The sequence below is a fragment of the Petromyzon marinus genome, chromosome 15 (assembly GCF_048934315.1).
Source record: "Petromyzon marinus isolate PM22_M1 ecotype Great Lakes invasive population chromosome 15, UKy_Petmar_22M1.pri1.0, whole genome shotgun sequence".
Classification (NCBI taxonomy): domain Eukaryota; kingdom Metazoa; phylum Chordata; class Hyperoartia; order Petromyzontiformes; family Petromyzontidae; genus Petromyzon; species Petromyzon marinus.
The window spans coordinates 11,133,585-11,155,061 of NC_133681.1; the positions used below are offsets into that span (position 1 = coordinate 11,133,585).

Below are 21,477 nucleotides of genomic sequence, written 5' to 3' on the forward strand. Positions count from 1 at the left end.
TGATGGAAGGGAAATTACCCCCCCCCTGATGGAGGTTAACAAAGAATGTCCCTCCTCCTTTTGCACAGAAGCCGCAAGAGCAACAAAGCATGGGGACACCAGCTGTACAAACGACGGCCGAACCCACCATTGATTTATTAGGACTGGGTGAGTAATGTGCACATTACATCCCGTGCATCTGCCAGAGCATAATAATTTCAGCGATCGCACTCAGCCAAGCATGTTTGATTCCGCACGCTTTTTGTGTGTGCCCACTTCCGTTAATTGAATGGAAGCGGAATAATACGGCAAACCGCTTTCGATCGTATCCAGATAAAACGCCCCTGGTTGCGTACACGCGCTGCAAATTGGAAATGCATGAAGCGAAAACAAAAGAATAACGCAAAGTGAAAAATATTTACAGGTTTGGAGCAATTAATTGTTTTGATAAACAATGGAGCATAAAAAGGGAGGCATGTACTCTAGATTGTTATCAAAGCTTTTGTCACAGTTATGGAATGGTCACCATTTGCTTGTGTTTGTTGTTTAGCTTTGATATATCCCGTATTATAAAGCATGAGGTGTGTACCATCTGTACTTTGGTTGAGCTAAACCCTCCTTCCCAAGCTGCTTCAGTTAATCTTTCCACATTAGCTGTCTTTCTCATTACCTGTCAGTTGGGTAACAAGCATTGTGCACATCTGCCACTTGTTTGACAATCACGAAGCAGGATCACGACAGTTGCCCATTCCCTACTTGCTTATTGCTATGCAGCGAGACAATACAGAAAGGCATTTCAGCTGAATTATTTCCCGCAATGTGCTGTTTATACACATCCTTTATACATTACAGAGTTGCTATTTTGTCTTTGCATTGACTGGGTTATTGGAGCCTTATGTTGGCGAGGCATACTTGATAAAGAAAAACATTCGAACAATGTTTTTCTCAAGGTCACTTGAACTTCTCAGCTCTTTGAGTAAAATCCTTAGTTTTATTAGTGAAACCCCATCTTGGGGTATAGATCCAGGCAGTGAGCATCACTCAGCATCACATATCACCTGACCCTTGGTCTGCCTCAGCAAAATAAAGACTCGATTAGGCACAAATATCTGGGCTTGAAAGCAGTTGAATAATGTTTATTTTGGCTTTATTTGGCACTGGTGAAACCGATTGGGCAAAAAATGCTCTTTTTCATTGGGGTCCTGGGTACTCCGTAGAAACCTGGTTACAACAAAAAAAGAAAGATGACCAAAACAATCCAAAAACAGCTGTGTACATGGTCAAGTTCCAAACGGCAAGGTCATGCGATAATTATCATGACAACGAGCAAAACACGTTTCAACTCTCAATTAAAGAAAAGACAATAAATAGGTAATTGTACATTCTGTCTTTAAATCACCCCCCCCTCTCGCCGCATACCTCTGCTCCCACTTTCAAACCTGCAGGCAATCACACGCACTCGTGTTGAACACACTTGGGATTTATGAAGTCTTTCACCGTGGGCATTGACCCTTCAATGCCCGGAGTGTTGGATATCACCGGAGCATTTACGCATCCTAGTGTTTGGCTGGCCTTGCCCGTGACTGCCGTATGCTCCCGCAAACAACAGGACATCAAACATGAGTGCTGCTGCCTATCTTCCCTGCTCTTTTATCTCCTTTGCTCTCTCTCTCTCTGTGCGCCTTCTGCCGTATCCGAGTAACTCCAAGAGCAATAGCCGGTCACTCTATTCACATGGTCGGGCTTCCGCAGTGTTGAATGAGTGTTGGTACCAAAAAACAAAAAAAACTCTTGAGTATGCTGCAGTACTCTGGATACTGCCACATTGCACTGCCACATATATGGCAGTACATTGGACACTAATACGTGTAAAAACTCAACACGTAATGTTTTAGTATTGTTTTTTTATTGAACAAGAGCCCGGTACAAAGCACGAGCGATGGGGGGAAGGGGTACTGTTGTTCCGCTGACGACAAGCCAGAGGCCAGGTGCCCACGGGCCAGGGGAGAGGGGACACACAAAACAATTCCAAACAGCAAATACGCTTTGGGATTAAGTGACCTAAAATTCAGCTTAATTGAGGAAAGCGTGGACTGAGGCACCTGTGAAGGCTACGATCTTTTGCTTCGTCTTCCTCCATTACGAAGCATACGTAACAAGGACCGGCTTGTAATGTGCTGACAGTGCCACGCTGCCATAAGAACTCATTTGGGTCATCACCCAGCCAGTTATTCTCTGTCACGAACGCGAGCAGGGAAGCATTTTGTGTGCTCCAATTGTTTTCCGTCCGCCCACGCCCCCCCCCTTATTTATCAGCCATTGATACGCGGCTGACGGTACTTCGATTTTTCCATACCGCAGGGGAAACTACGTTAGGCAAATGTATCTATTCTCAGAGGCAAGAGTGCTGTGCTCTAGTACCGCTCAATGATCGCAGGCATTACAGTGCACTTTTTTGGCAACATTTTCGCTGGATGCTGAGGGTCACTGAACCACGTGAGTGCCATCACTCGTGCCTAGGGAGGGCGACCACAACGTTTGCAGGTGCATGGTGTTAAGAGGCCCCGCTCATAAAACCTGGCAAGCACAAGAGGACGGGTGGGCAGCGCAGTGGACGACCATGCTCTGACACCCCACAGTGTTGAGATGTTAACTACTCCGCCTGGTATACAGGAGGTCGTAGGTTCTATCCCGACCCTGACGCCTGCTGCGTGTTTGTAGTTTGCGTGTTCTCCCCGTGCTCGCGTGGAATTAATTTTCCCGGGTCCTCTGGTTTTCCTCTCACAATTATAAACACGCGTTTAGAGTAAGTGGCTGCTATACATTTCCCACAATGAGCTATCATTTTTGTCCAGGTCGCTTCTGAAAATGAGCTATAAAGCTCAATGGTAAAATATAAAAAAAATGTTTACTTGACCCCAGGCCGCAACGTCACATCAGAGTCAGGTGGTGATACCCCCTGGCTCACTTCCCTCAGCCCGGGTAGGAGGTTCTTTGATGAACGCCGCAACAATAATTTACGGGGTGCCCGCAAGTCGCTTCTGGCCCTCCTTGGGCCGTAAGCACCTTGTGGAGATCCAGAGGTCGCCATTTAAATCTCCTGGCACTACTGTTGGAACAATGGGCAGGCTTTTTATTTTGTTATTAACAAATGGGCAAGTTTCTTAAATGCCCTCACCTCTTGTCCACACAGCAGTCTAAATGGGTACACCAGTTAGTCAAATGGAAGGTTGCATGTGGTGGGGTAAAGTGCGGCTACTCCCGTCTCTGGCCAGTTTAGAACATTCGGCAAAATTCCCTCAACAAAGGATCTCGAGCGTCTTCTCGTATGGGGCTCTTCCACCGGCAGAGATACATTAATTAAAAGGGCCGTATCTTTATTGAGATGCTTGCTTATTCAAAGAACAATCTATGCCATGGACTGTATTTGAACAGCATGATGGCACAGTGCCTCATAGTGCAAAGGGTCTTGGTTCAATTCTCAACTGGGCTCTTTGTAGAGTTTGTAGACTCTCCCCCTGATCTGCGTGGGTTTTTTTGCCATGTTCTCTAGTTTGCTCCCATAGCTAAAAACAAACATACAATGTTTCTAGTGTGGGCCAAAGATCTCAATGCTGATAAAATACCTTGCAAATTACTCAATCGGGATTACACATGGCAACATCACCCACTACGGCGAAAAGTAAACTATTTTATTTTACCAGGTAAGGCCCACTGAGCTATGTAGATCTTTTTAAGAAGCGACCTGGCCACAAATAATAGCTCAACCAAGTGACTTGTCACATGGAAAATTATATCGGCCAAATACTTATAATGCATAATTTAGATTTAAAGCTTTCGTGACTGCAGGGATTCATCTTCTTGGTTCTTTCAGGAAAGTCACGTAGAAGGGAAACAATAAAATAAAAATGAAACGTAATAAAATAAAATTCTGAGAATAAAATTCTGAGAATTTAATTTTATTGTTTTATTATTTCCCTTCTATGTGACTTTACTGAAAGAACCAAGAAGACTCTTAATGCATGTTTCAAAATGTGGAGGAAAAAAACGGAGGACCCGGATAAAAATCCACGCGACTGCGTGAAAGACATTCAAACTCCAAATATACAGACATCAGGGTCGGATCAAACCCGGTTTGCAGGACCGCCCTTAAATAGAGGTTTGAGACTCTGTGAGACGTTCCTGGGTAAACAAGCGTGATCATGATAATAACTATATACTGGCCATATTTATCTTCATAAAAATCTGCTTCATTTAAACTTGTGACCTATTTAAAGTAAGCTGATAATGAGTATTACGGTCGACTTTTTTATGCCAGTATTTATATATCTTCTTGGTTATTTCGGTAAAGTCACGTAGAATGAGAATAAAATAATAAATTGATAATATAAAATAACACAATAAAATTCTCACGACGTTTCGGCCACAACACAAGCGGCCTTCATCATGATGAAGGCCGCTTGTGAAACGTCGTGAGAATTTTATTGCGTTATTTTATTTTATCAATTTATTATTTTATTCTCATTCTACGTGACTTTACCGAAAGAACCAAAGAAGATGAATCCTTGCAGTCACGAAAGCTTTAAATCGAAGTATTTATATAATTAGTGATACCGTATTTAATTATTGGTACATTTCATCCCCTGAAACCTTGTGTATTTTTTATTTTGTTTCCGTTTCGCCAATACAGATGTCTGTGAATGACTAATTTTCTAATACTCATTTGAAATATTACTTACTCTTGTCTGGATTGTGTCTGTCATGAAAGCAGTCCCAGTTAATTAGCCAAGTGCAACCTTTCTCACATGTGTTGACTTCATTAAGAGGTGCATTCTGTCATCAGTATACTGGCATTGGGGGTTCAAGCATTGTGCAAAAAAAACAGGGGCTACATTTTAATGGCAAAACAGCGTTGTGTTGGGCTCTGCACTTCTATGCTGACAGACTTGAGGCAGATATGGAAATTCCACGTTATTATGGCATAGACCAGTCTTTCCATGGGGTAACCACTGTTGGTGTGCAAGAGGTGGTAAAGCTCACCAGCCAGTGAACATTTAGCTAAATTGATCCGGGACATGATTTGACCTCTTGTTCTCACGTCATCGTTACTATTTATTGGCCATGCTTTTTGCTACAGCTTGAATGGCTTGCATCAATGTCACAGTCTAACAGCGCTATGCATAATGGTATTTGTTCTTCATATTCCTCTGCCTTCATATATATACTGCATTAAAGGGTGTAGCTGTGGTGCAGTGCTATGAACCCAGCCCTCTTGGGTTTGATTCTTGGCCACGGTTAGTGTCAGTGTCAAGTGTTACCCGACTCGGTTCTGCGTCCACCCTTCACCAGTCCGCACTGTTCAGCTTGGTGAGTGACGGACGGTGACGTAAAGTTAAACATCCCCCATGATCAACACAGTGTCAGGAGGCCTTCGTCCAGCAGAGGATTAGCAAACGATTGAGGTTGAAGTTCACCATTGTTAAGTTGGACGATTTTTACATCACATGACTGCTTCGCCAATGAGAGTTTGGAGTAATGAACTGAATGGTGCAGGGTGAGATGATATAGCTGCATCTTTGAATGTTTTCAAGTATTTGACTCAGAGTAGCTCTAATGAGGAAAAACGAGATCAGGAGAGATGAAGGGTGGCATGTACAGAGGTGGTCTCCCTCTGTTTAAATGATATCGGGATTGCACCCAGCATAATTATGTATGATGCATTGTGCTGCTTTGGCATGGTGACAAGTGTTAGTTCTGTATAATTTCATGGGTAAAAGGATATAGAAATGTACAACCATATTCTCTTGCACCTTTGTACTGAATATACATAATGCCTCAATTAAGAATGGGCAGTTATGATTCAGTTTATCACTTTTAATTAGTTGATTTGAGTTTGGGAAGTAGATTTTTTTGTAAGAGCTCCTGCTGGGAATAAACCTTGAGCAGTTTGTGGCTCCCATTTATAATTCATTTTAATTTAGTAATTAAGTGTAGGTGGAGTGATTAGGGAATCATAATCGTGCTTAGTAGTGGAGTACTTCTAAGATGGTCTCACGCATACGGTAACTGGATGCATAGTATATTTTCTTAATGCCAAATTGGTGATATATTTAAGAGCATTTAGTCGATAAAGTCCGAATTTTGAGAGCGACAATCTCGTACTGCAAGAGTGACTTCAGCCAGTAACCTGACCCAGGTCACTCTTGCAAATGAGCAAATCCTGCCCCTTTTGAGTTCTCATCTGGTTAAACAAAATCAACTTGGACCTTGCACTTGGTATAAATGCATCCTGTTGAATTCAGTTTGAAATGGGAATTTGCACTTGATAGATTCAGGTGGGTTTGTTTTTAAATAAACAGATCAAAATGCACGAAAATAAGCGGGGCACCTATTCATCTACGCTTTGGGGATTTAGGCGAGAGACAATTTTAGGCCCAAAAGGATTTCAATAAAAAGTAGCTGCATCCAGTTGCCTCATTTTGCAAGCCACAAACTACGCCTTTGTCGAGGGATTGAACCCCTAATGCATAATTTAGCATAGCAGTTGGCTGGGAAACATCGTGTTCCCAAGTAGGGATGCTTTCCTCGCTAAAAAGAAAACCTACAAATTCCAATTGGTGTCTAGAGAATTCCCCTGATGCAATAATAGGCTTTTAAAGCACAGGGTAGATACACTTGCTATTCCCTTGGCTTTCTCCGTGTTATTTCAACTCAAGGAACATTATTTCAAAGTACATTTTTGTGGACAAAGGTCAGACATCCTATATAATAATGAGGCGCTCATTTATTTTAACAGATCAAAACCGCTTCAGTTGCTATTCTCTGAAGGGCCCCGAGATTCTACTATTATTTAACTTAACTGATACGAATGGAATATTGGGTTTCTGTTTTAAAAAGGCATCTCACATTCAATGTAAATTCTCAAGTGTAAGTGACATTAGGTTTGAAAGGTATGTCCAAGGTTTTGCTATTATTATTATTAAAAAAAAATCTAATTCCTTGTTGACAGGCATTGCTCAATTGTTTGGGCAACAGGACTCTAAGGCATTAGGCAATCCACAGGATGGCAAGCAGAGATGTCCTTCACTCCCGTAAGGATTCATCACTGTGCCATATCAGTTACGTTGTTGTTGTTGTCAGTCAGAAACATCCTACTTCAGGGCAAATGCCTCCCCCACTTAAATTGCTTATTTTCCATCGTTGCTCGCTGTTCAGCATGGGCCTCTCAGATCCACGATGTCGTCTCGCTGCTGCCATCTCTTCCGCCATCTTCCTCCGCTGTCTCCACCTCGTCGTTAGTTTTGTGTGTCTTGTCTCTCGTCTCTCGTCAGTCGTTCTCATGCCATGTCCTGCTCTTTTCCACTTGATGTCTGTTGGGCTTTAACAACAGCATCGGTGACTCCTGTCGTGCTTCTTATTACTTAATTCCTTAAGCTGGCTGTTCGATTTCATCCTAAAACATTTATTTACGTCGATCTTTATTAAACGTGTGGCTTTTTTATTCTTGGTTCTTTCGGTCAAGTCCCGTAGAAGGGAAATAATAAAATAATAGATGGACTCGTCCGTCTGAACAACCGCTAGTCGCTGTCCGTGGTGCTAACGTTAAGGAAAAAAAACCGCCACTTTTTTCAAAATTTTCTTGCCGTGGTTTTCACACCTGATGATGATTGCTAGTATTGCAATCGAAACGTCGTGAGATTTTTCTAGTTTTATTTTTATTATTTTATTATTTCCCTTCTACGTGACTTTACCGAAAGAACCAAGAATATGAATCCCTGCAATCACGAAAGCTTTAAATGGAAATTGTGGCTTTTTGCTGCATATTTCTCAGTTACGGCTATTTCTGCCAGCTTAACATTAATACTGGCAAAATGCACATGATCCAGATTTTAATTAAAGGCATTTATTCAAATTTACATTCTATCTATCTTTTGTAGAATGAGATAGTTTTGACCGAAGCAATTGACCTCATGACCGTAATCCATTTCACTGCCATCTATATTCACCGTTTGTTTTTTACTTCTTGTCATTCTTTTAGTCGTCGTTGAATTAATTCTAAGTCCAGCTGCTTCTCTTTGCTCCGTATGTATGTTTGTTGAACTTCTTGTGTACGCTGCGTAGCAAACCGTGCTAATCGGAGGTGCGGAGTCTGCAATCATAGTTTCATTAGACTGAAGTGTTTGTTACTCAGTAAAACATAATGGGCCCGATTATTGAAGGGGTGTATTCCGATATTTGCAGTGAATTTACAGAAATCCTGTTCCTCTTGGAATACTCTTGCCATGCATTTTCGGTGGGGTGAAAATACGTATAGCGAATGACAGCCAATTCCAAACTAAAAGTTGATACACGAGGTTTCTGCCACTGCTTTGTGACGACATTGAGTAATTCCCTGCCCACAGATGGAACCGACATATCACTGCTAGATCCGTCTGCATGCAATACTGGCTCTGCCAACTGCGGAGAAATTCTGTAATAGCAGATTCGTCGCGCAACACACCACATAGGCTCACGATTTGCCGAACATACCCTGCAACTTGCGAACGGGGGTTGCACAAGTTGGCAGCGGTAAAGTGCAATTGTTTTAATATCTTATGTACATACACACGTGTCCTATATATGTGACTTGAGTCAAGTCAAGTCTATTTGTTTAACCAGATGAGATTTCAAGAGATCGGGATAGTCTCATTTGTAAGTGAACTGTTTCACAAAAATTGAAAGTCAAGATGTTTCGTGTCCGAGAGGTCAACACTGCAAATGCAACCACACCTTGCCATTGATTCCTTCCTTCTGCCTAATCTGAAATCAATAACTGACCTCCAATTACAGTTCTTATAATATCACCCTCGTGGTCTTCAATCGATGGGTTCTGCTCCAATGATTGTTTCCATAATTTCATGATCACTGGAAACATAGATTTTGGGGACATGCATCTGGGCTCTGGTGCTAATCCTGGGTCAGAACCGAGCTAGAACTGGCCAATTTCTGGGCGAACAGAACCCTCTTCCAGTGATTGTGGAAACAAGGAATCTTTCATGAACAAGGAATATTTCACCAATATGCAGGTCTTCTCTACCCCTCAGAACTCCTTCAATATTGCAATCAGTGTTGGCCTCGGCAAAAGTTATTGTATAAGTCATTGATGAATGCTGGGGCGGAGCCAGGAGGGGTGACAGGGGTGACATTCTGCGTGTAAGTGCACGACACTCGGTCTGGCAGACTCCGTGCAACTGCATTGTCAGAGTGTGTCGCCAAGCGATGGCGTCTAGTTCAACAGCCTGACTCTCTAATCATTCTTGAAATTAAAATTTGTTGAATGTCACCCCGGCCTGAAATCCTGGCTCCGCCCCTGGATGAATGAATATGATTTAATAACACAACATCAGACTGGTATCTCGATTCATTATGGTAGTCACTAAGCATTATTTTTCTCTTTCTCAATTGTCTTACAATTTTGTTGTGGACATCATGTCACGATATGACGGAACTTTCCATTCGGAACTCCTACACAGCAGGGCATCATCTCATGCTAGGAAATGGCCCAGTGAAGGTAATATCACAAACCTACTTCTGAGATCTTGTAAAGTGATCTTATTTGCACTTGGATTGCATAACTTATCTGCATGCCTTTCTGTAGACAGATGTTAACTGCATGACAGTCTACCAAACAAAATAGCCATGGGTGGCCACCTGGACTAGAACCCAGATTTCAGAGGTTTTAGCTTAATGCTCTGACCTCTGACCCACTCCACGCTGTCATCCCACCTGATCTGCTGATCAAATACCATAACTATTTGAGCGTTATAACCACAACACCATCCGTTTAGAATGGGCAATTTTTTTGTCATGACGGATTCCTTTGCAGGAGTTACGAGACACCCGCTCGTATTTTGTGAACATGCACGTTTTCGAACGGTGAATGAATTGTGGAGAATGGATTACCACATCCATCCGGCATGCCTTTGAGCAGTGCCCAAGTAGAAAATGCTGTGATCCTGCCACCAGAAATTGCTGTTCATATGAATTGTGTTTAGTGGCTCTGGTTTACTTGTTTTTCATTTCCCCATATCTATGCCTACTTCGACTCATTACATGCTGAGGCACAGTTGAATCTCATCTACAGTCGAACCTGAGGGCCCTCCGCGATTTTTTTTAATTCCAGAAACGGGCCAAATCAACAAAAGACATGGCCATCGTTCTGCCAAAAGAGGATTGAATGGCCAAAAACTACGTGAATTGGGTCAACCATCACCTTGTTAAATAAGTACTGGCAAAGAGTTATAAGGCTTCTTTTTGAAGCATTCAAAGAGTGGAGCTAATGCTCGTAAGGGAGATATTTTGTTGCTAAACATTGCATAGCTGTCAAATTGTTGCATTTGCATTGTGCAGTTAAGTTTTTTTAAGGGGATGCAAAATAACAATTATTTAAAGCAATTAATTTTCATAACAGCTCTGCGTCTCCTACTATTCTGCTTCATGTTTTTGCTCATAAAAGTAGCCAAACTACAAGAAAAGAAATACAATTCATAATTTTTATTCTTACAAGATCTCTGATCCTTTGCCAGCAAGTCTCTTGAGAGTTTAAAATAAGTGGCTCATTAAAAAGAAAACCTGCTCTTTTTGAAGGAATGAAAAAAAACATTTTAAATAAATGTCAGCATCATTTTTTCGTAGTATGTGTGTTATGACGCACATGTTACTTCGATTAAGCACATCTTCCCAGTATTTCATCTGCATTTAATAGACGATTAAGTTCAACTTAAGAATCATGAACATGCATGCGTAACAATTTATTTGTGTACATCGTGTGTATGGATTTGTTGACCGGTAAAGGTGCCCTTTCTTAACATGTATGTTCTTTCCAATTATGGACAGCTATATATGCAAATAATAAAAATGCATAATGACTAAAGTTACATTATATTTACATGTAATTAACCTCTAAAACATGTTTTTAGGGCTTAATAAATTAACTATTAATTTAGTGGTGGTAGCTATGGCAATTATATAGTTATTATTTATTTATCTTCAGATTGTTAGTTGGTGTGTATATTTACATCATACGATTGTTGGGATGTTCATGAAATTTAAGTAGAATGTTAATGATTCCTACGCTTCTGTTACTATCATTGTGACAAGGAATAAACTAAAACAATCCTCAAACAAGAAAAGTAATTATCATTAATTCTTCCACAATGCAAAATTAAAAGCAAAAATAGAAAATCTACCCAGTATTGCCATTTTGTAGTAACTCAAAACAGACAATTCTACCTGTCTCACAAAACTCCTGCTGTTATAAATATGCAAACAAATGCTATTATATTCTAATACTAGCTTTACTAACCAGCTTCGCCCAAGACTTGTCTTGGATTAATCCACGGCCTACGCGGAGGGTGGGAAGGGGGGATGCGTGACGTCAGCAGGCACACTGCGTAACGCTGCCGCATGTGGGTGACATCACAGATGTGACGTCACCGCTCACTTGCCGTGCAATATATATCCATTATTGCGCCCCCAAAAATATACAAGTCTATTTTTATACTTTTTGCATAGAGTACAGTTTGGAAGCTACCCACATCCCAAATTTAAAGTTTGTTGCATGTCGGGAAGTATGCTAAACATTTCGAACAGACAAACATATTCACAAATTTCACTTTTATATATATAGATAAAAACGGTCAACAACAACCCCAGACACTATTTAATGAATGGATTTGGGATCATCCTAAGCCATGCTCCTGAATCATCGATGAAACTGCCATATTCTTGTGGCAGCAATCAGTATCCCCTTGCTGTTTTCCAACCAAATGGTTCTCCTTTTACTGAATCCACAGGGATGATTTTGTTGGGCTAAGTAAACATAACCAGAATTTGAACTCATTATCATGAAGCCTCTGGTAAAAGTGAAGTGAGACTAAAATCAGAACATCGTGCTGAGTTTTGGTTTCTAAAATACTATTCGTATGTCCTAGTGTGTTACATGACATAAAAGGGCTCCACCGCATTTGCTTAGGAAATTGGTGTCTAATATATTTGTGATTCAGCACTTATGGGTTTAACTGAATCTGGCAAAAAATAAAGATGGGTAGATGCACATTTTTCAGCGTAGGCATTTCCTTTTCTCATGCGCATGCCGTATTATTAACCCATAGCTAAGTGAGGTAACGATGCCTATTAGTATTTAACATGATTACCAATTGCAGCCAAAATTATTTTCAACGTCGCCCATAACATACAGTAAGGGAAAAAAGTATTTGATCCCCTGCTGTTTTTGTACGTTTGCCCACTGACAAAGAAATGACCAGTCTATAATTTTAATGGTAGGTTTATTTGAACAGTGAGAGACAGAATAACAACAAAAAAATCCAGAAAAACGCATGTCAATAATGTTATAAATTGATTTGCATTTTAATGAGGGAAATAAGTATTTGACCCCCTCTCAATCAGAAAGATTTCTGGCTACCAGGTGTCTTTTATACAGGTAACGAGCTGAGATTAGGAGCACACTCTTAAAGGGAGTGCTCCTAATCTCAGCTTGTTACCTGTATAAAAGGCACCTGTCCACAGAAGCAATCAATCAATCAGATTCCAAACTCTCCACCATGGTCAAGACCAAAGAGCTCTCAAAGGATGTCAGGGACAAGATTGTAGACCTACACAAGGCTGGAATGGGATACTAGACCATTGCCAAGCAGCTTGGTGAGAAGGTGACAACAGTTGGTGCGATTATTCGCAAATGGAAGAAACACAAAAGAACTGTCAATCTCCCTCGACCTGGGGCTCCATGCAAGATCTCACCTCGTGGAGTTGCAATGATCATGAGAACGGTGAGGAATCAGCCCAGAACTACACGGGAGGATCTTGTCAATGATCTCAAGGCAGCTGGGACCATAGTCACCAAGAAAACAATTGGTAACCCACTACTCCGTGAAGGACTGAAATCCTGCAGCGCCCGCAAGGTCCCCCTGCTCAAGAAAGCACATATACATGCCCGTCTGAAGTTTGCCAATGAACATCTGAATGATTCAGAGGACAACTGGGTGAAAGTGTTGTGGTCAGTTGAGACTAAAATGGAGCTCTTTGGCATCAACTCAACTCGCCGTGTTTTGAGGAGGAGGAATTCTGCCTATGACCCCAAGCACACCATCCCCACCGTCAAACATGGAGGTGGAAACATTATGCTTTGGGGGTGTTTTTCTGCTAAGGGGACAGGACAACTTCACCGCATCAAAGGGACGATGTACGGGGCCATGTACCGTCAAATCTTGGGTGAGAACCTCCTTCCCTCAGGCAGGGCATTGAAAATGGGTCGTCGATGGGTATTCCAGCATGACAATGACCCAAAACACACGGCCAAGGCAGCAAAGGAGTGGCTCAAGAAGAAGCACATTAAGGTCCTGGAGTGGCCTAGCCAGTCTCCAGACCTTAATCCCATAGAAAATCTGTGGAGGGAGCTGAAGGTTCGAGTTGCTAAACGTCAGCCTCGAAACCTTAATGACTTGGTAAAGATCTGCAAAGAGGAGTGGGACAAAATCCCTCCTGAGATGTGTGCAAACCTGGTGGCCAACTACAAGAAACGTCTGACCTCTGTTATTGCCAACAAGGGTTTTGCCACCAAGTACTAAGTCATGTTTTGCAGAGGGGTCACATACTTATTTCCCTCATTAAAATGCAAATCAATTTATAACATTTTTGACATGCGTTTTTCTGGATTTTGTTGTTGTTATTCTGTCTCTCACTGTTCAAATAAACCTACCATTAAAATTTCAGACTGATCATTTCTTTGTCAGTGGGCAAACGTACAAAATCAGCATGGGATCAAATACTTTGTTCCCTCACTGTGGGTGTGCAGAATTGTTGCTCTACATGTGCGAGGCGGGCATGGTTTTACATTAAGAAAGCTTAAGCCAGGTCTGGAAAGCTAAATATGCCAGTGTCACTCAAAATTATTAATTCTTACCACTGCGATATGAAAGCAGCTGCTGCAAAATGCCACTGGACAGCAGCACGAAACCACCGTGTGCATTTTTCAAAGGTCGAGCAAACACGTGTCGTATCGCAAATCCCTCCAGCATGTGGCACGGTGTTAGGGGCTCGTGTTATTTGGGCGAACACGGGGCCACGCGCAAAGCACTCGCCGATGCTGCCCTGGCTCCGCGTGAGATCGTGGATGCGTGGCCACACAAACTTTCAACTGATGGATGATTGCACACTGGCCCCACGCGTGTGTGTTTGGACGCTGCGCTACGAACCTAGCTCCACCCCGAGTTCGATTCCCACTCAGTGATGGATTATCTGAACCCGTCCTGGGCCCTCCTCCCCTGGGTCGACTCAGCCTCAAATGAGTATCTAGTTGAACATGCAAATATTGCCACTTAGGCGTGGTGCTGGCTACCCACTCCCTAGTGTGCTGTGCAGGCCTTCATAGGTGCTCGCTAACAGCACTATTAAGGCTATTTGGGGGATCTTTGTCTTTGTCAGAGGTATACTCTTAATGCACCAACCGTACAGGCACGTTTGCGTGCGGAGACGGTGTGTAACTCATGCAGCCACACGAGTGTTTTGTTTTTTTCTTCCTGCATTTCATATCAAAGTGCAGCAAACAAGAATGCGCAGTGTATATAAATGTGTTTTTAATGGTTACGTGTGTATACACGTGCATATATATACCCGCGTTGACATGCACTTGTAACCGGCTGTCTTTGAAATACACTTGCCTGCATGCTTTTGCTTTCATCATTGCTCCAATCAAGACTGCAGAAGCCATGCCTGCGATCATGTCAAATCTTATTTCTCCGTTTATGTTTTATATACAAGAATAGCAAGGAGCTTACCCCCAGGATGGGAAAAATCAGCCACAATAGAAATTAAGGGTTCAGGAAGTTTGTACACATACACTTTTCACTAAATATTACTTAATGTTACTAAGATATGTGTGTAGCTGAGGCAGTTATTGTCACGAGTAAGCTACACAATTAATATGTATGAATATTTTTCTCTGTTGTTTCTCTCTTTTCGTTCTTCCATCCTTCCACGAATGAACGAATTCATAATGTAAGTGAGCCACACATTCAAGCTGACATATTCAAGCTGTGAATAAGAATGGCGAGCAGGGTACTTCATGCTGTGCAGGCGTGATACTGAACTGTCACATCATATTTAAACGCACGTACACTGCAAACGCAATGTACGTCAAGAACAACAACAGAGTCCCTCTGATTCATAATACCTGCAGCTCTTGTAATATATTAATCCATCAAGTCATTTATGCCACGGGAGAAGCTGTTTTTTTTTTTACAAGGGGGAGGTTGTTATGGGGAATGAAGAAAACTGATCAAGTTTAAAGGGGAAGATATTATATATCTGCTGATCTCGTCAAGGAACAAAAATCATCACATAAACTCCGGTCATCCTTGCAGCAGCTTTTGGCTAGCCATTGAACAAAGACGGTCACTGCATCGGACGCTTTCAAATGCCCTTCTGCGACCGTCTGGAACGCTCTTCATTCTGATATTAGCAAGCTACTGGAGTTAAGCACTATTAAATTTAGATTGAAAAATACTTTTCTTTAAAAAAAAACTTTTTGCCTTCATTTGTTGCCCTTTCCTGACACCTCTGATTAGCGTGGTTGACTACGTACCGTTTGTAAGAAGTTCAACATATAGACGTATAAAGGTGCAAACCTTTGTTGTTAACTATCTGTTTTGCAGCTTAAAACGTGTATATATAATAGTTGCATGTCTGTGCGTGTGTGTGTGAGCGATAGTGTAGCGGTTAGCGTGCTGCGCTATGAACCCGGCGACACGGGTTCGATTCCCGCTCACGGCCAACACCAGTGACGATTATCTGAACCGGTCCCAGGCCTCCCCTAGGTCGACTCAGCCTCAAATGAGTACCTGGTGCGGTGTGTAAACATTGCCACTAGGGAGACAAAGGCGGTCGGGCGTGGTGCGGGCCACCCACCGCCTCGTGTACCGTTCCGGCCTTAATAGGTGCTTGCTAACAACACTTGCCCCTACAGTCTGTTAAGGCTAAATGGGGATCTTTGTCATCAGCAGTCCTTTTGAATGCGCTCGTGAATGCCCTCCCAGTGCCTACACTATGCGGCCGCATAGTGTATGCGCACATATATTATGTACGTGCACATACAGTGAGGGAAAAAAACGTATTTGATCCCCTGCTGATTTTGTACGTTTGCCCACTGACGAAGAAATGATCAGTCTATAATTTTAATGGTAGGTTTATTTGAACAGTGAGAGACAGAATAACAACAACAAAATCCAGAAAAACGCATGTCAAAATGTTATAAATTGATTTGCATTTTAATGAGGGAAATAAGTATTTGACCCCCTCTCAATCAGAAACATTTCTGGCTCTCAGGTGTCTTTTATACAGGTAACGAGCTGAGATTAGGAGCACACTCTTAAAGGGAGTGCTCCTAATCTCAGCTTGTTACCTGTATAAAAGACACCTGTCCACAGAAGCAATCAATCAATCAGATTGCAAACTCTCCACCATGGCCAAGACCAACGAGCTCTCCTAGGATGTCAGGGACAAGATTGTAGACCTACACAAGGCTGGAATGGGCTACAAGACCATTGCCAAGCAGCTTGGTGAGAAGGTGACAACAGTTGGTGCGATTATTCGCAAATGGAAGAAGCACAAAATAACTGTCAATCTCCCTCGGCCTGGGGCTCCATGCAAGATCTCACCTCGTGGAGTTGCAATGATCATGAAAACGGTGAGGAATCAGCCCAGAACTACACGGGAGGATCTTGTCAATGATCTCAAGGCAGCTGGGACCATAGTCACCAATAAAACAATTGGTAACACACTACGCCGTGAAGGACTGAAATCCTGCAGCGCCCGCAAGGTCCCCCTGCTCAAGAAAGCACATATACATGCCCGTCTGAAGTTTGCCAATGAACATCTGAATGCTTCAGAGGACAACTGGGTGAAAGTGTTGTGGTCAGATGAGACCAAAATGGCACTTTTTGGCATCAACTCAACTCGCCGTGTTTGGAGGAGGACGAATGCTGCCTATGACCCCAAGAACACCATCCCCACCGTCAAACATGGAGGTGGAAACATTATGCTTTGGGGGTGTTTTTCTGCTAAGGGAACAGGACAACTTCACCGCATCAAAGGGACGATGGACGGGGCCATGTACCGTCAAATCTTGGGTGAGAACCTCCTTCCCTCAGCCAGGGCATTGAAAATGGGTCGTGGATGGGTATTCCAGCATGACAATGACCCAAAACACATGGCCAAGGCAACAAAGGAGTGGCTCAAGAAGAAGCACATTAAGGTCCTGGAGTGGCCTAGCCAGTCTCCAGACCTTAATCCCATAGAAAATCTGTGGAGGGAGCTGAAGGTTCGAGTTGCCAAACGTCAGCCTCGAAACCTTAATGACTTGGAGAAGATCTGCAAAGAGGAGTGGGACAAAATCCCTCCTGAGATGTGTGCAAACCTGGTGGCCAACTACAAGAAACGTCTGACCTCTGTGATTGCCAACAAGGGTTTTGCCACCAAGTACTAAGTCATGTTTTGCAGAGGGGTCAAATACTTATTTCCCTCTTTAAAATGCAAATCAATTTATAACATTTTTGACATGCGTTTTTCTGAAATGTTTTGTTGTTACTCTGTCTCTCACTGTTCAAATAAAGCTACCATTAAAATTATAGACGGATCATTTCTTCGTCAGTGGACAAACGTACAAAATTAGCAGGGGATCAAATACTGTTTTCCCTCACTGTATATATACAGAAGAAGTAGTGTCCCGACCAGTGGGTTTGTCAGCGAATCCCATAGGTGTCCGCGAGCATCGTTAGGGGATCCGTGAAAGACGAGAAGACCCACAGGTGGTCTGCAGAGTGCCAAAGGGTCATCGGTCTATATTTTGTGAGCAACCGTTGATGTGACTTGCACATACGCAGCATGAAACGGCAAGCACTAAGTACAAGAAATTTCCAGAGACTCCCATTAGCACGTACAGAGCGGTGGGTTGCCCTCTGTGTGCATTGGATGCTGTTGCACTGCAGAAGCATGTTGGAGCTTACGGAAGTAAGCACCCTTTTCCCCCATAGCCTCCTTCCTGGGACCCCCTGAGAGCTCGCAAGGGGCCTTCGATATGTATTATTAATACGCAGACATGAGCACATGATACATTATGCATGTACTGTATGCTTGCCATTGTGTTGTGTACATCATGGATACAGGTATACAGCGAGGGACAAAAGTATTTTATTCCCTGCTGATTTTGTACGTTTGCCCACTGACAAAGAAATGATCAGTCTATAATTTTAATGGTAGGTTTATTTGAACAGCGAGAGACAGAATAACAACAAAAAAATCCAGAAAAACGCATGTCAAAAATGTTATAAATTGATTTGCATTTTAAGGAGGGAAATAAGTATTTGACCCCTCTGCAAAACATGACTTAGTACTTGGTGGCAAAACCCTTGTTGGCAATCACAGAGGTCAGACGTTTCTTGTAGTTGGCCACCGGGTTTGCACACATCTCAGGAGGGATTTTGTCCCAATCCTCTTTACAGATCTTTTCCAAGTCATTAAGGTTTCGAGGCTGACGTTTGGCAACTAGAACCTTCAGCTCCCTTCACATATTTTCTATGGGATTAAGGTCTGGAGACTGGCTAGGCCACTCCAGGACCTTAATGTGCTTCTTCTTGAGCCACTCCTTTGTTGCCTTGGCCGTGTGTTTTGGGTCATTGTCATGCTGGAATACCCATCCACGACCCATTTTCAATGCCCTGGCTGAGGGAATGAGGTTCTCACCCAAGATTTGACGGTACATGGCCCCATCCATCGTCCCTTTGATGCGGTGAAGTTGTTCTGTCCCCTTAGCAGAAAAACACCCCCAAAGCATAATGTTTCCACCTCCATGTGTGACGGTGGGGATGGTGTTCTTGGGGTCATAGGCAGCATTCCTCCTCCTCCTCCAAACACGGCGAGTTGAGTTGATGCCAAAGAGCTCCATTTTGGTCTCATCTGACCACAACTCTTTCACCCAGTTGTCCTCTGAATCATTCAGATGTTCATTGGCAAACTTCAGACGGGCATGTATATGTGCTTTCTTGAGCAGGGGAACCTTGCGGTCGCTGCAGGATTTCAGTCCTTCACGGCGTAGTGTGTTACCAATTGTTTTCTTGGTGACTATGGTCCCAGCTGCCTTGAGATCATTGACAAGATCCTCCCGCATAGTTCTGGGCTGATTCCTCACCGTTCTCATGATCATTGCAACTCCACGAGGTGAGATCTTGCATGGAGCCCCAGGCCGAGGGAGATTGACAGTTCTTTTGTGTTTCTTCCATTTGCGAATAATCGCACCAACTGTTGTCATCTTCTCACCAAGCTGCTTGGCAATGGTCTTGTAGCCCATTCCAGCCTTGTGTAGGTCTACAATCTTGTCCCTGACATCTTCGAGAGCTCTTTCGTCTTGGCCATGGTGGAGAGTTTGGAATCTGATTGATTGATTGCTTTTGTGGATAGGTGTCTTTTATACAGGTAACAAGCTGAGATTAGGAGCACTTCCTTTAAGAGTGTGCTCCTAATCTCAGCTCGTTACCTGTATAAAAGACACCTGGGAGCCAGAAATCTTTCTGATTGAGAGGGGGTCAAATACTTATTTCCCTCATTAAAATGCAAATCAATTTATAACATTTTTGACATGCGTTTTTCTGGATTTTTGTTGTTGTTATTCTGTCTCTCACTGTTCAAATAAACCTACCATTAAAATTATAGACTGATCATTTCGTCGTCAGTGGGAAAACGTACAAAATCAGCAGGGGATCAAATATTTTTTCCCTCACTGTACTGCATGGTGTTTGGTTTGTTTTTGGTGCAGGTGAAACCCATTGAGCAATCGATGCTCATTGTCGATGAGGGCTTTGCTACACCATAGAAACCTGGTTACAGGAAAAAAATAATGAAGAAAACTATCCCGTAACAATGGTACGTGTTCAGGTACATGGTATTAATAGGCGTATGTATTGAATATTACTCCTATCTGTATGCTTGTTTATTCAAGATTGTAAATGCGTGTAAATTGATTTTCGTTCAGTCATGCATTTATTTAGCATCGGAGTTGAATGATGTGTGGATTCGTCGATTAACATTGATTCTTGAGCACGTTATAAAATGCATCAAATTTAGTTTATGAATGGAACGTGTTTCTATTCCTATGTTGTATATATTCGGTTCTTGTCAACTCTGCAGCCACTTGAAGTGCTACAATTCGCCGTTGTTGAATCAAAGTGCGTTCACCAAATCGTGACAGTTCATCAAATGGCCAGGACGGCGAATCGTTCCACCGCTCATTTAAAAAAAAAATTACTTTAACGCAAACAGTGCACTTTTACAGTACCCATAGCGCCACTAATGCAGCAAGCGTCACGTAATTATGAAAGGTGCATTACAAAAATGATGACGGCAAAGACGAGGAATTTAAGTTGTCGAGCCGGTACAAACCACTACCCCAGTGGCATGCAAGTACCACCAGCCTCTCCAGCGTCCCGTTGTTGGGGGGAGGGAAAGAAATAATTATATATTCTGCCACTGTTCTTTCATCCATGATGCACGTGCTGGTTGCAAAGGAACAAGCTCAGTCGGGTGGAAAATTACACGGGCAGCTTTCAGTGCACTTGCTGTGCCCGTGTGGATCAGCTTTCCGGGGAAATCAGAATGGGATGGCACGTTTACGGAGGTGGGAGATTGGAGGAGCGTCTGGCAAAACAGAGATTGGCAGGCATGTTAAATGACACCTGACCTGGCTTTTGCAAGTCACTGTATTCTTATTTTGTTGAGATTGTTTCCCAAGAGTGAACGTCTTTATATTTCTTATCGTTTGGTATTTTCACGTGCTTAGTTTTGCCTTCACAATTCCCTGTTGTATGAACTTCATCCAACACGTCTTGACACTAGCGCCTGGAGCACTCACAACTACGGGATTTGTTACTGATTTAAAATTTTATTCTGTTTTTCCGTGGCTTTAGAATGCAGCAGCTTGTATATTACTCCCCTCATAAACATGCGTACAAACATGAATGCGCAGAGGCAATGAACAAAAGACTTTTAAAATGCAGCCATTACATTTTATGACAGGTGTTAGACTTTATGTGCCCATTCACATTGGTTGAACTCCGTTAGTTCTGTGTAGACTATATCTGGCTGTGTGGCACCATTAATTACTTTGTGGGTTATGCCCCCTTGATGTGAAATCAGAATGTGATGAGTTAAAATGTCGATTAGAAGACTGCTTTTCCCACCATCACACTGGAGCCAACAACATTTACATGTGGGTTTATGATGAATCATAATTTGGGTTTCACTTCAAATCTGACAATGTGGAATATCCATCACTGCTTCAAAACAATCGAATCGAGATGAATACCACCCAATGCACGATTGAGTGTGAGGACACCGATTTAGATATCATAGAAAAAGAGCTGGAATGACATTAGTATATATTTACAAATTCTA

General features: G+C 42.5%; 1 protein-coding gene across 1 annotated transcript in view; it reads left to right on the forward strand.

Moving 5' to 3' along the window:
- Positions 1-21,477, forward strand: part of LOC116942657 (stromal membrane-associated protein 1-like) — a 149,439-nt gene that overhangs the window by 88,661 nt on the left and 39,301 nt on the right. The window contains exon 6 of the mRNA XM_032954844.2: positions 69-147. Within this exon, the coding sequence (XP_032810735.1) occupies positions 69-147 (79 nt within the window). The remainder of the gene's footprint in view (positions 1-68; positions 148-21,477) is intronic.